Source organism: Setaria italica, chromosome VI (assembly GCF_000263155.2).
Source record: "Setaria italica strain Yugu1 chromosome VI, Setaria_italica_v2.0, whole genome shotgun sequence".
Classification (NCBI taxonomy): domain Eukaryota; kingdom Viridiplantae; phylum Streptophyta; class Magnoliopsida; order Poales; family Poaceae; genus Setaria; species Setaria italica.
In genome coordinates this window covers 2,845,977-2,860,284 of record NC_028455.1, presented here as the reverse complement: position 1 = coordinate 2,860,284, position 14,308 = coordinate 2,845,977, and the positions used below count along the sequence as shown (strand labels likewise).

The following is a 14,308-nucleotide window of genomic DNA, read 5'->3' as shown; positions in this document are numbered from 1 at the left end:
TCACGCAAAGCGTGCAAAAACAAAAGCCCTAGGGTTTTACAACAACTGACATAAGGATGATTTGGGGCCTGTTCGCTTCAGCTTATTCAGCCGGCTTATGAGCCACCGAACAGTGTTTTTCTGTCGCAACAAATTAGCCGTTTCAGCTTTTCAGCATTTATAACGACCGGGGAAACAGTACGACCGGAACCCCTTTCGAGAACTGACACATAAGGATGGTTTGATTTATACCAACCGGGACTAAAGGACCGACCCCTTGATTGTCAGGATGCACGATGCCCTCTCCTTACAACAATTCTTCTAGCATCGTGGCCCCCGGACATGCCCAAAGAGACTGTGAAGGAAAGGAGCACCTGGGCACCGATTATGAGAAATCTTTTGGCATCATGAAGTATAGCTGAAGCTACCCCTAGCGAAGAGCAAAAGCCTCAAGCCAACTAGCGCTATAACTTGAGCCATGAGGACTCCAGATGTAGAAGCAGCCCTATTGATAGCCGGGCCGCCAGCTACCATCCAGGAGCATTACAGTACGCACCCGTGACTGCACAATAAAGGTACCTGGGCACAAGGCGATGTAATAAAGGTACCTGGGCACGAGGCGATGGTACAGTATCCGCGTGAAGCTTATCCATATCGTCAGGAATCTAGAGCTAGTGTTCACATGCGGCTCAAAACGAAGCTGAACGGCGCTCCCGTATGTCCATCCTGACGGGGCAGGAAACCTGCCGGTCAAAATCCAACAGCCCCTTCATGGCTTCAAAAGGCCCCAAAGGGGCTCGGGGGCTACTGACGGGTCCATAGACCCGGGGTCCCCAATGGGCCTACCTTCTCGCAACGCTCAGCCCAACAAGAGGCGTAGCAACAATGCATGCCTGGGCTGGCCTAGATATGCAACACTAGGCCAAGACCTTGATTTGACCACTGACCGGCACCTCCGACCAAGAGGCCTGGTCGGTGCCCCAACCAGAAGACCTGATTAGGGCCAGGACCACAGTTCGACTCCGACCGAGTTCCCCTGACCGGGGACATACCGGACCGACGCACACAGCTCCTCCCGACTGGGACAACCGATCTGGGACGCCCGCTCGGAATGGGCTCGAGAAGTAGGTGAAACAGATAAGGGAAAACGCTCAGGTCAACTACCGTACAGAAGACCGTACCCCACCACGCCTTGCGAACGCACCGCATAGTATCGTCGTGCCATGTCAGGCAGACACTGTGCTACCTGCCCATCACAACAGAGCATGAACAGGGATGAAGTACGATAGCCATCCCGTACCCGACGACGTGGGCATCGACAAGACTAGGCAGCATCCATGCACCTTCTCTTTCTCTCTCTCTAACTTGTAAGGCTGTCCCCTTGAACTATAAAAGGGGACGGGCCCTCCATATCTGGGCATAGAAGAAACCCTCTGACTTTCTTCCGACACATAGCGCATGTTCGAGCCCCCATCACTCTCTTCCACTCGGACCAGAGCACGATCGGGTCTCGAACACCCCCTTCTTATTCCTCACTCATTTGTACCCCACTGCAAACTTCAAGCACCTGAGCTTAGGAATACAGTCAACCGACTGACCCGAACTGGACGTAGGGCCCGTTGCCTGAACTAGTATAAATCTTGTGTCATTGAGTGCTAGGCCATATCCGATCTAACGCACGGCAAAACTACTAATATTTACTTATCGGCCAGATTCCGCACTGACAGTAGTTGAAGGAGATGCTCCTCTGTGGTTGATTTGGTGAAATTATGTAGGCACTACTAATGTGTTTAATTTGATGAACAACTGTATGTCCATATCATCTATTTTAAACATTCTCTTGAAAGTTACTTAGTTTTTGAGGAAATAGTTTATTTATTGGTACTATATAGATTAGTTATTTTAATTTGTTGAACATGATCGATTAACCACAGGAGTCATATACACACACACACACACATGGCCCAACTAAACAGCACTTTTGATATGCAGCTGCTTATTATTGCCTCAGAAGGAGCAAGTAAGTTATGGTTGAAAAAGTCAAGAAGTTGTCTAGCTAGGCAAATCGATCACGTGAGACCTGATCTAGTATTGATATATAGAAGCCTTAGTAGTTTATCATGCAAGCGTGCGTGTGCTGACAACGAACTGGTAGCCAAGTTTATCACGTGAGACCTGATCTAGTACTGATATATAGACCCTCCCTATCTTGGTGTTGATGCCTTGGATTAAGTCGTGCAAGTAATGTTGGAGAAATTGACCTTCTATGACTAAAGCGCGCGGTCATTGATGACAGTACAAAGCAAAGATATTATAAGGTCTGTTTGAAAAGTCCTTCATGACGTTGGATTTTTTATTGACTTAGGCAACTTGATTTCTTTGTAGTTTACACCAGTAGCATAAATAGTGCCCGCCGTACTAGATCCGTTCTTTTACGCGTTAAACCTTCAGTTTATATGCGTATTTATATTTTAGCTCTCGATTTCTAGTTTCTAAATCATGTTATCAAAAACAATATCACATTGTTCACTAGTTGATTAGTCGAAAATGGAATAATGAATCAGTCTGCGCTTGTGGTTTCCCTTGAAATTTTGAGCTCTTCTTCTTTACATACGTATGAGGATTTATGGATCCCTGAAGTACCCACCATTAGTTGACTTGGGAGATTGACTGACTAAACATAGCAACTAAGGTGAGCACTGAGGTCACCACTTCCGTGAACCTGCTGACAAGAACCTGGTCTTCTAGATTAGTTTGTACAGTGCAAATCTATTATTGTAACCTTGATTGCTTAGCATCAGGTTCGAGGAGGCAGACCATGTCAATGCTTTGATAGGATCGATCTACTTGACTTGATCTGCTACCCACGACTCCACGAGTTCACACTGCTGCTGCGTGTATGTAACACCCTAATTTTCAACTCTTGCATTTTAATAAAATTTATTAGAATTTAATTGCATGTGTCTAAGGATTTTAAGGTTGTATTTAAATTTTCTTAGGCAATTAAATCTTTTTCAAAATAAATTAATGAATCATAGGAGTTCATTGTTGCATTCATGCTGGTGCATTGTTTTCGGTTGCTTGAATTCAAATTTGTGTTTGAATTTATTTGTTTGAATCTTTTAAACAATAGAAAATCTTTTTATTTTTCCCTCCTATTCTTCTTTCCCTTTCGGCCCGTTTCCTTTTTCCGACCCAGCTCGCCAGTAGCAGCGCAGCGCTAGCAGCGGCCCGCCTCCACCTCGGCCCAGCTCCCGTGCCGCTCCTCCGCTCTCCCGCTGACGCCCTGGGCCCACATGTCATACCCTTCCTCCCGCCGTCTCCACGCCACGCCCGAGCCGGACTCGAGTCCAAGCTCGTGCCGCCCCCGCGCGTGCGTCCGCCACGGCCTTGGACCCGCATGCCTAGGCCAACCCCCGGGCTATAAAAGACCACCGCCGCCACCCCTGGGCCTCACCAAACCTAAGCTGCCACCTCGAGTTCTCCAGCATTGTCATCGCCCGAGCCCGAGCACCACGCACACCTGCTGCCATTGATCCCCTCCATCACCGCCTTCCCGACGCCAAGGACACCGCCTGGAGCACCGCGAGGAGGCGAGGAGGCTGTCTGTGAAGTCCTCGTGCTCTCCTGTGTCTTCCTTTGCACGGACGAGCTCGCCGGAGACACGCGCCGCCGCGCCGTGCCGCTCCGCCACGTCGCCTCATGCCATTGCCACTCCAACCACCTCATGCCATTGCCACTCCAACCACCACGACAACACACTCGATGTGTTCGCCGTGCGCTCCGCTTCGTCCAGGGCTAGATCCCGTTGAGAACCGTGGCCGGATGCTCGAGATCGAGTCGATCCCAATGACTTTCCCCTGTTCCGCCACCACATCGCCGCCATCCACCGCCACTTGCGCGCCGCCGCCCGTGTTCCAGATGACCGCAGCTGCCCGATCACGATCCAACGGCCCAGATCAGATCTGATCGATCAATACCGGTAAACCCCGCGTCGCACCGTTCTTTTTGCTAAAGAGTCCCTAGGTTTTGTATTTTTTTTTGCACCCGAGGTCCAGCGCAGTTCAAAAGTAATTAGATCTGGATCCTTTTTCTTCTATTTTAGCCCCCGTTCTTTTGCAAAATAGTGCCCGACGTCCTAGAACCGCTTTTTTACACGTTAAATCTTCGGTTTATATGCGTATTTATGTTTTAGCCCTCAGTTTCTAGTTGCTAAATCATGTTATCAAAGACAATATCACATTGTTCACTAGTTGATTAGTGGCAAATGGAATAATCAATCTGCGCTTGTGGTTTCCCTTGAAATTTTGAGCTCTTCTTCTTTACATACGTATGAGCATTTATGGATCCCTGAAGTACCCACCATTAGTTGTCTTGGAAGATTGAACTAAACATAGTAACTAAGGTGAGCACTGAGGTCACCACTTCCGTGAACCTGCTGACAAGAACCTGATCTTCTAGATTAGTTTGTACAGTGCAAATCTATTGTTGTAACTTGGGGGGTGTTTGGATACGAGGTGCTAAACTTTAACAGTGTCACATCGGATGTTCGGATGCTAATTAGGAGGACTAAATATGAGCTAATTATAAAACTAATTGCAGAATCCTGTGCTAATTCGCGAGACGAATCTATTAAGCCTAATTAATCCATCATTAGCAAATGGTTACTGTAGCACCACATTGTCAAATCATGGACTAATTAGGCTTAATAGATTCGTCTTGCGAATTATACTCCATCCGTGCAATTAGTTTTGTAATTAGCCTACGTTTAATACTCCTAATTAGTATCCAAACATACGATGTGACAGGTGTTAAACTTTAACAGGGTGTTCCCAAACACCTCCTTGATTGCTTAACATCAGGGACGAGGAGGCAGACCATGTCAATCCTGTTAAAGAATGAAAAGTGGAATGGATTGAATGAAATGGTTGTATTGATAGAGGAAGTCTGTACATATTTATACTCTGACAACAGACTGGGAGTGACCCCTTCAAGATGACTGTTCATGAAGGGGCACCCCTTGGGGTGGCAGTTCCCCACTTGGTAGTTATCCACTGATTAACTAATTAATTAAATAACTATAATAGTTGATTACTAATTATGTGTTTCACAACAAATCCATTGATAGGATCGATCTACTTGACTTGATCTGCTACCCACGACTCCACGAGTTCACACTGCTGCTGCATGTAGTGAAGGTGAATGCATCTGTGTGCAAAGACCCGATGACTGCGACCGCAGCGACTTCTTCAAAGCGGCCAACCTCGACATGCCTAGGGATGCCACGAAGAGCCAGGTGGGGTCCGTCATGCAGATCAATGGCCTCAACACCCTGAAGAGCATCTCTTTGGTCCACATTTGACTATGAAACCTTAGATGAGAATCACCACACAGACACCCCCATCTTGCCATTGAGAAAGTTACCATGAAGAGCAAGCTATGGTGGGGATTAACCTAGTGATGGAATATTAATTTTAGTTTTCAATAGCTTGCTATGACTGACAAGGTGTGGATAAAAAACATATACTTGTACTAAACAAGGTGTGGATACAAAAACATACAAGCGGTTACTTCGATGAATGTAAGGCAATGCATGATGCATTCCAAGAAGCAAGGAACTGGTGCATGCACCTCAATATCTTCAACGTCTACTCCACCATCAAAATCCACCTAGCTACATGTCCTGTACGGTATAACTATGTCTGCCGGTTCACAAATTTGAATTCTTTTGATATATTTTACAATTTTTGTCATCAAGCTAAATGATTTGCTAGGGAAAAATGCAAATTTTTACTAATACACACTTAGGTAATAAAAAAATTAACAAGAGATTATATCCCTTTACCAAGATAATGAAGTTTATGCCCGGGTTATTCTCGGTTACTAGCAGTAGCTGAAAGTCTCCCTTTTCTAATGCACTGCCCCGTAAATTTAAAGCCAATATCTGAGTCTTGGAAAGGCTTTTTCTTCTGAAATTCCTAGAAACCGGTTACTATTATTCCTACACACTAAAGGGGGTCTTTAGTCCTTTCGGCTCGAAAATTTAATCCTGGATGGAATTTTGGATCTTTGACCTCTACCAACCGGGACTAATGCCGCGTTTTCCACCAGTGACATATGCATGCATGAAGACGCGCTAGGGATGTCACCATCTAAGAATGCCTCTAATCAGAGTGATAAGAAGGTTTTAATCGGACTATGAGAGATAATGGCAAACTCCTTCTGTAAAGGTTTGCAAAAGGTTGAGCTCAGAGTGTCCCAAAATGCGCGCACATCAGAGACCACGTCAGATTAGATTGTAGAGTGCAAAGTTGTTGGCAAAAGAAAGCTAGCTTTGAAAAGTTGATACAGAGACCATTTCATCCACGTCTACTAGAAAAGTACACATCAAGAAGCAAATAAAATGTATAAAGTAAGTCAAGTGGTGCGTGACTAGCAAAAATTGTAAGCAGATATAGGTGGCGGATGCCACCTAGGATTAATTGGCAAAATAACAATTAGTGAACAATTGATTTGTGTATATTCACTAACATTTCAAAAATTGATATTTCGATGTGAGAAGGGTATACTCATCTTAATCTATATATGCAACACAGCATAAAGAAAAAAAACATGTATACGCTTAATAAAGCTAGAGCAAAGAGACCACGTCAAATAGTTAGTAGAGTAAAAATGATTAAAAGTTGAGATAGCTTTGAAAAGTTCATATAAGATAACTGTGTAATTTCGTCAGCAGGTTCTCTAGCACCCACAGACCATTTCTACTGTAGGTTGGCAACTTGACTTGTTCAGTTGCTCACAAGTTCGCACTGCCGCGTGCTGTGGCTATATGCCTATAAAAGCACATCCATCTCCCCACAAGGCCAAATCATCACAAAACAAACACAAGCACCTGTGCTAAGGCTGCTACTACATAGAGCACCAATAATACACACAGAAGGGAGCAGAAAGCTAAATTCAAACAAAATGACCGCCTCCTCTTACTTCCTTGTCGCAGCTTTTCTAGCACTGGTGACCTCTCAGGCCATTGCTTCTGATCCTAGCCCGCTCCAGGATTTCTGTGTTGCTGACATGCACTCTCCTGGTACGTATGCACTTAATATATATCAGCTTCTGATATGATGTTCTTATACTAAAGCACTGATCAGACGGAAATCATCCATTAGAATTGAGTACATCTACAAGCATTGTATTTATATGCACAGCCTAATTTCTTATATTTGTGCATCTATGTTGCTTCTATGATTCATACAGTGAAGGTGAATGGTTTCGTTTGCAAGGATCCCCTGGCTGTGAGTGCAGATGACTTCTTCAAGGCAGCCAATCTTGACAAACCTAGGGATACCATGAAGAGCAAGGTGGGGTCCAATGTTACTTTGATCAATGTCATGCAAATCGCTGGACTCAACACCCTTGGCATCTCTCTAGCCCGCATCGATTATGCACCCATGGGTGAGAACCCACCGCACACCCACCCACGTGCCACTGAGATCCTCACAGTGCTTGAGGGGACCCTGTACGTCGGTTTTGTCACCTCCAACCCAAACAAATTGTTCGCGAAGGTGCTCAATAAGGGTGATGTGTTTGTATTCCCCAAAGGGCTCATCCACTTCCAATTCAACCCCATCCACGACAAGCCAGCCGTTGCTATTGCTGCGCTAAGCAGCCAAAACCCTGGTGTCATTACCATTGCTAATGCGGTCTTTGGATCAAAGCCTCCAATCTCAGATGATGTTTTGGCCAAGGCATTCCAGGTGCAGAAGGGGACAATTGATTGGCTCCAGGCTCAATTTTGGGAGAACAACCACTACTAAAATATGTTATAGGCTATACGAGAAGATTTATATATCTTGAATATTCAAGACGTACACGTGGGTAATATCTATGTAACAAACAATAAAATAAATGTTATGTGTAGAGTTCTATACCAGATATATATGTAACAAACAATTAATGTTGTGCGATGTACTGGTGTGTTTTCCTTTACATTAATAAGATGATAAGTGCCATATAGTTATTCTAAAAGAAATTTTGTGATGACAGCTCACTTGTGATGCAAATTGTATTATTAATCTTCAAAGTTTGAAGGGTTTAATTTGCTATTGTCACTTATGTGATAGTTGTGAGGTTTTTTTTTCCTCTGGCACGAACCGTGTTATGTTTCCGAGGTTTCTTAGCTGTATATCTGTAATATGTGAACCATCTTTTAAATTTGCTTCTGCTGCTAACTTTAATAAACCATGAATATTTTGTGTTATATTAGTTATGGTTTTTTTTATTTTATTTTGTGAATTATTGACTACCTCAAAATTCTTTATAGAAATACATATCGCCAACTATCTAAGCCCACATCCGGTCCGATCGGACTCCACACCATCTCCAACATATGAAAAGATGTATTTCACCTTCGTACAATGACCTCATTCAATTAATCACATCATTATCTTCGTACAATGACCTCATTCAATTAATCACATCATTACCTGCTCCTCATTACTAGAAACGATTTTCCGTGCGGACTCCTTAATATCAATGTTTACATCATCCATGTTATACTCAAGATGACAATTCAAATAGGACTATAAAAAAGAATTGGAGCGTATGGAAAAGAACTATTCACTAATCGTCCATACTGCTGGTACCATTCAAGGCCCAACAGCAATAACGTATATTCCCCAAACGCGCGCGCGAGAATAGCAGCCTGCAGCCCATGCCAATTTGGGCCTATGCAAATTTGGGCAAAGAGACCCACCAGAATTGAATGAAGAGGGAATTTTTTAATTTTTATATTTATTTTTTTTACGATTTTGCAAAAATGAATGTCGGATCAAAAAATGGCAGATCTAGACTCATATGAAATTCAAACCGCGGTGACTAACCCAAAAAATAATTAAAATTGTTACCGTCGTTTAAACTGGCGGTAGCTTACATGTCACGTGACGTGGTAGGGGGCCTAGAGCTTACCGCCTGTTGAAACGGCTATAGCCGTTTGAAACGGCGGTAAGTGCCCACCCCACTTCTTTGCCAGCCACGCCACCAATGCCAACAGCTGCGCCCGCCAATGCCGACAGCTTGGAGGCTAGCTGTCAGTAGTTATTGGAGATGGAGACGCCTATAGCCATTTCAAACGGCTATAACATCGTGTAATTTTTTTTATTCTATGATATTTTTCCTCAGTTATAAAAATATATAAAGTTAGATTGGAAGCACTAAATATTCGAATATGTCATTATTAGTTTGAATATGAAATTCCAAATTTTAGAGAGAGAGAGAGAGTGCTTCGAGAAAATATTGGAAATTTAATTACCTCCCGACCTACAATACATAGTTGTTTCCAGCGAAATTACAACACATGAAAATGAAATTCGTGCAGAACATACAAACAGCCATGACTCTAGACTAAACAATTGATTGTAGTGGCATGTGCGGCACAGATGGCTATCCTAAACATGTGCCGTTGCTAAACCTAACACGCCTTAGGTAATTGAAATAGTCACGGATAGAGCCATCTCTACTTTCTAGTAGAACTGGCTTTGCAAGAGCTGGGATGATCCAGACTCATAGTATCTAGCACCCCCAGAGGAAGGTGGTAATAGTGGGCGATCCTTGTTGTGGTGGTAGGGGCACTTCCACCATGGATCAGTACAAATCGAGTCAGGTCCTGCGATGTTAACCGCCCAAGAATTTATTTTAACTTCGGCTTGAAGATCCTCCACCCTATGCTCGAGGTCAAAGATCTTGCACTTGAGGTAGTGGATGTATTCTTGGGTTGGCTCAGGAAGTGGAGGATCGACCCACTTCATATAGCGGCAATTTCCTTTATCGATTCATCGAGATAAGACTGAACGTGATGTTAGTTTGTAGCACGAAAAGCTTAGCAAGAGTAAGGAAGTAATAACAAGACTCACCAAGCCATACGAACATTGAAATAAATGCCAACTTCCATCACCGTCGCCATCAAACAGCTGCACGACGCAAGCCACGCCATGATGACACATTGGTCACGCATCATGGCAGTCGTCATAAGGCCTAAGGCAGTTTGGAGGGGCGTAGTTAGCCCTATCAAACAGAGGGAAGTCGTCGAGGGTTCCTCATACTCCGTTGAGCCAAAAGAACCTGCAAAGTGATGGTGAGAATAAAAGCATCCCCTCCTCTTCCCCTCCTCCCACGACCTCTCCCTTTTGCGGATGCTATTGTTCTTCCTCCTACTCAGTGGTGTGGAAGGATACGGGAGAGGGAGGTCCATATAAGGAGTGTTGAGATGGAGATGCATTGTGCCCCCATTTGTTTAGTACCCCATCGTGTTCAATCATCCTGAAAAAGCTTAGATATAGGCTTTGTAGGTGCAGGGATGTAGGGCTCAGTGTGGAGTCCCATCTGCCTGAGAAGGCTCATGTTTAGGGTCCTTGCAGTCTATTGTGTGGGCTTTTCTGTGACGGTTCACGTCAATAGTGGATTAGCACTATTTGAGTACTGTACTGGCAGTAGAGTAGTATAATGGCAATAGGGTGGAATCTAAGTACTTGAAGCATCGAGATGAAATGTTATCACAGTACAAAGAACAGTACAATGGCATGTGAGGCCTCCAACATGACAAACCTAAAGAGCACATTGCCTAGGATAAAATACCTTAGGTAATGTAAATTGGTGGACCACAACTAATGTTCTACTGGGTGAACCGGGAAAGTTTCCCCATCCTCACTTTTTTGGAGGAACATTCTCCATCCTGCTTCTTCATGTTCTTCTGTCGCTCATCTTCGTGGAGAAGTTGCGCCTGACGAGCTTCGAATTCTTCCTCCTGCCGTTTCAGTGCTGCCTCTCGAGCACCTAACTGCTCGCGCTGCCTCTGCAATTCATCCTCCTTGCCCTTCAAACGGATTTGTTGTTGGCAGATGCGTCGCTCTTGCTCAAGCCGAGCAAGACATGCCGTTTCTCGAGCCTCTGTATGCCTAGCATGGTATTGGCCTTTGGTCTCCAACTCCACTAGGATTATGCCCACCTCCCTTAAAAGCCTAGTGTCGATCCATTCCATAAATGTGCAAGCCTGCATGTTGATTCGTGATTAGTTCTAGGTATTGGTACATAGAAAACATATTTAAAATATTTATAAGTAGACGAACCTTGAAATCATAATCAATGTTGGGACACTTGAAGTACCTACACCCCTTCTTTCCCCGAGGTAATCGATCCTCCCATACTTGCAACGATGCACGGAAGCCGCAGTGGCATTTGGGGTGCTCATTCCATAGTGGAATCCCATTTTGGTCATCCCTCCATGACGACATTTCTTAGAGGGATAAGCAACCTCACTACAAGTGTTGCATTCAGGTTCAACCATGGTAGTAATGCGTTTGAACATTGCCTGAACGTCTGTTATATAGAACGCTAGTGACATGGTCCCTGGACCATGTTCATCATGGTAAAGGAAAAGAATATGCATGGACATCATAGTCTGCACCAGCCTACCTATTAAAGTCTCTGCACTGGCCTACATATTATAGTCTGCAAAGGACCACACATTATAGTCTACAGCATTGTACACATCATAGCCTGCACCAGCCTACAAAAGATAAAGAAGGCCCTATGGACTAAATGCGTCCTCGCTTGTGACGCATAGCACCAGCACCATGTCCCGTGGCCCGCTGCACTGCTCTGGTTTGCAGCTGGTCGTACATAAAGGGCTCCGAAGGGGGAACCTCATGAGCCGGACGTTCTGGTGCGTATGCAACTAGTGTTGCGAACTCCTAGGTGGAGCCCTGTGTCAGAGGCACTAGCGCTTCACCCAACTGCGAAGGATCTATCTCCTCAGCGTTGTAGATGAAAAAGGACTCCACCCAGTTTATACTCGTCCTCTGCATATCATCCTCTACGAACTCATCTTCGGTCCCTCCGTGGCCTGTGTACGCTGTGATCGAACCAAGTGTTATTGTCAATTTCGATCTGTATTAGTAATGCAATAGAATGCATGTATTGACGACGCACCTATGTTGTTCACACGGAATCCACGTGAAGATGGTCCTCCTGCACTAAGTCCTCTGAAGTGTTGCGGCACTGTGTCATGAAATTATAAGTTAGTACAACCAATTAGAGTAGAATTGGTGAATGGAACATGAGAAAGTAAGGAACACATACTTGTGGGAGTGAAAGACTGTGAACCTGGAGCATGAGTGGAAGGACTTGGTCGAGCTGCTGTCCAAGGCGGTGCACGTGGAGGAGTACACGCCCCAGGGAAGGCTGCATGTGCTTGTGCTGCAGAAGACGACGCGTGGTACGCTGGCCGTGTGGGTGCAGCAGAAGATGACCAGGGTGCTTCGTAGGTGGTGCTGAAGACGAATTGGGGTAGGCAGCCCGTGGTGAAAGTAGAACGTCGTCGTCACCACCACGGCAGCTGACGGCCCGCCGAAACCTAGCACACAAGGCCGTGATCCTCCTGTACATCAACTCGTGCTCGTGCGGGTTCATGTATATGTAGTTCTCCACGCTGGTCCATGCCGTCACCTCAACTGCTGCAATAACGTCATACCGATGACAATTACATAGTTCAAGTTAGGCACAAAATAATCCGTACAAAGTGCAACATAAACCCAATGCAGTATGAGTAGCAAATGCTGGAGAAGCATACCGCAATGTCGAAGTTCTGGTCCCTGGAATGTGGGTATGTCTGTGTCAGTGGTGTAGTCTCCGTCGGTGGCTGCCTAGGAACGTGCATGATGCGTGTCCGTGTCCTCGGTAAGTACCACTGCAGGTACGCTATGAAAGCCTCGTCGGAGTGTATGCGGTCCTCCTACACTAAGTCATCAAAAGCGTCCGCCCACAGCTCGACGAATGAAACCAACTTTGGACCCCACTGCGTCACTGACCCACCACCCTGATGTGTCCACCTAACATATCCATCGTGCAACGTGTTACACTAACGCAAAATCTTTATTAGACAAACAATGACTACATGCGGCTTACCTGTGCACGTGAGCTGGGACGATGTGAGTCACTGGAATTGGTGTGTCCTGGTACTGGTGAAACTGCCTCATCACATGGTGTACCGTGTACTCCTCGACATGGACATCGTACACCAGTGGCTTCTTCATCATCCAGTACTCCCGGTCTCGTATGCACAACGAAGACAGACCTTGCGGGGCACGAGCCTGGGTGTCCCCTAATGTAAGGTGTCCACCTGACATCGGTGTCGACAAAAGCGTCAAACTGCCCGACAAATTCTGGGTACAACTTCTTCATCTGAACTCCAACCCACGATCCCTAAAAAAATATTTCACAATCAGGACTAGTAGTTGTAATATCAATGCATGCAATATATGAATGAGTACACAAAGTAATTGTACATTTAGTATCGTACTTTTCTCAAGCACCACATGGACCCCATCGTGGGTCTGTCACCATTGTTGTGGTCAAGAGCCAACTCCCGGTAGGGTGCCACATCAATCAATGACTGGGAAACATCACTGAAAAGCCTCAATGCAAGGACCCAATGCCAAGAATGACCACTGCAGAACCTATTTTCCTATATTCTGAGCATAGGGATAGGCTTTCAGGTCGTAGTAGCTTCCTATATTCCTCTAGCATATGGTGTGCAATAGAGCAGTGAGGTTATCATATGATGTTTTGTATGTACCCCACTTCATATCTAACTCATTCTACTTGGCTCGGTAAGCCTTGTTGTAGTTAATTTTGTACTTGAACTTCTCCTATATGGCACAAATAATCGACTTGGGCTTATAGCTAGGATTCTCGACTATCTGAGGATACATGTATTGAGCAACAAAATTAGCAGTGAGGTTGCAGTGTTGTGCTTCCAATTCATCCAGCACGTATTCGTGCTCCACCAATCTAGTCACCTCCCAGTAATCCTTCCACTTGCCCTTGTATGCGTGCACACTAAATGAGCAATTGCTTTTAACACAACACACATCATATATTGTTGAGTTGCTCTTCACCATCCTGAACTGTCGTTGCAAAGATAAAGTCGACCATCGCTTTATAGTTGTCTTCACCTCATCCCCACTATGGTACAAAGCACCGACACAAACCTCATTCTCCCTGTACTCCAAGGGACATCTTCCTCTTCATTGACTGCTAGGTTCGAATGGTCATAACTTGACCAGTTCTGCAGGACAGGATTAGCATTATCCTCATCCAAAGAGTCATCATCCATGGCACAAAGGTGCTCATCTCCTTCCCTCTCTACCTGCTCAACTAACCTAGGGATGTGTTCCCCTCATCAGCCTCGTCATTTGGCTCACGGGGTGCCTCTTCATCCTCTACATCTCCTTCTTCTACTCCATGTTCAGTATCTTCTTCAGTTTACCCATCGGTA

General features: G+C 45.1%; 1 protein-coding gene across 1 annotated transcript; it reads left to right on the top strand.

The window, feature by feature from the left end:
• Positions 1-6,837: 6,837 nt before the first annotated feature.
• On the top strand, positions 6,838-8,004 carry LOC101782868 (putative germin-like protein 12-4). Its single transcript, XM_004972618.2, has 2 exons — positions 6,838-7,063; positions 7,234-8,004. Exons 1-2 carry the CDS (start codon positions 6,946-6,948, stop codon positions 7,791-7,793), a joined length of 678 nt encoding a protein of 225 aa, XP_004972675.1. The 5' UTR covers positions 6,838-6,945; the 3' UTR covers positions 7,794-8,004.
• Positions 8,005-14,308: the final 6,304 nt, after the last annotated feature.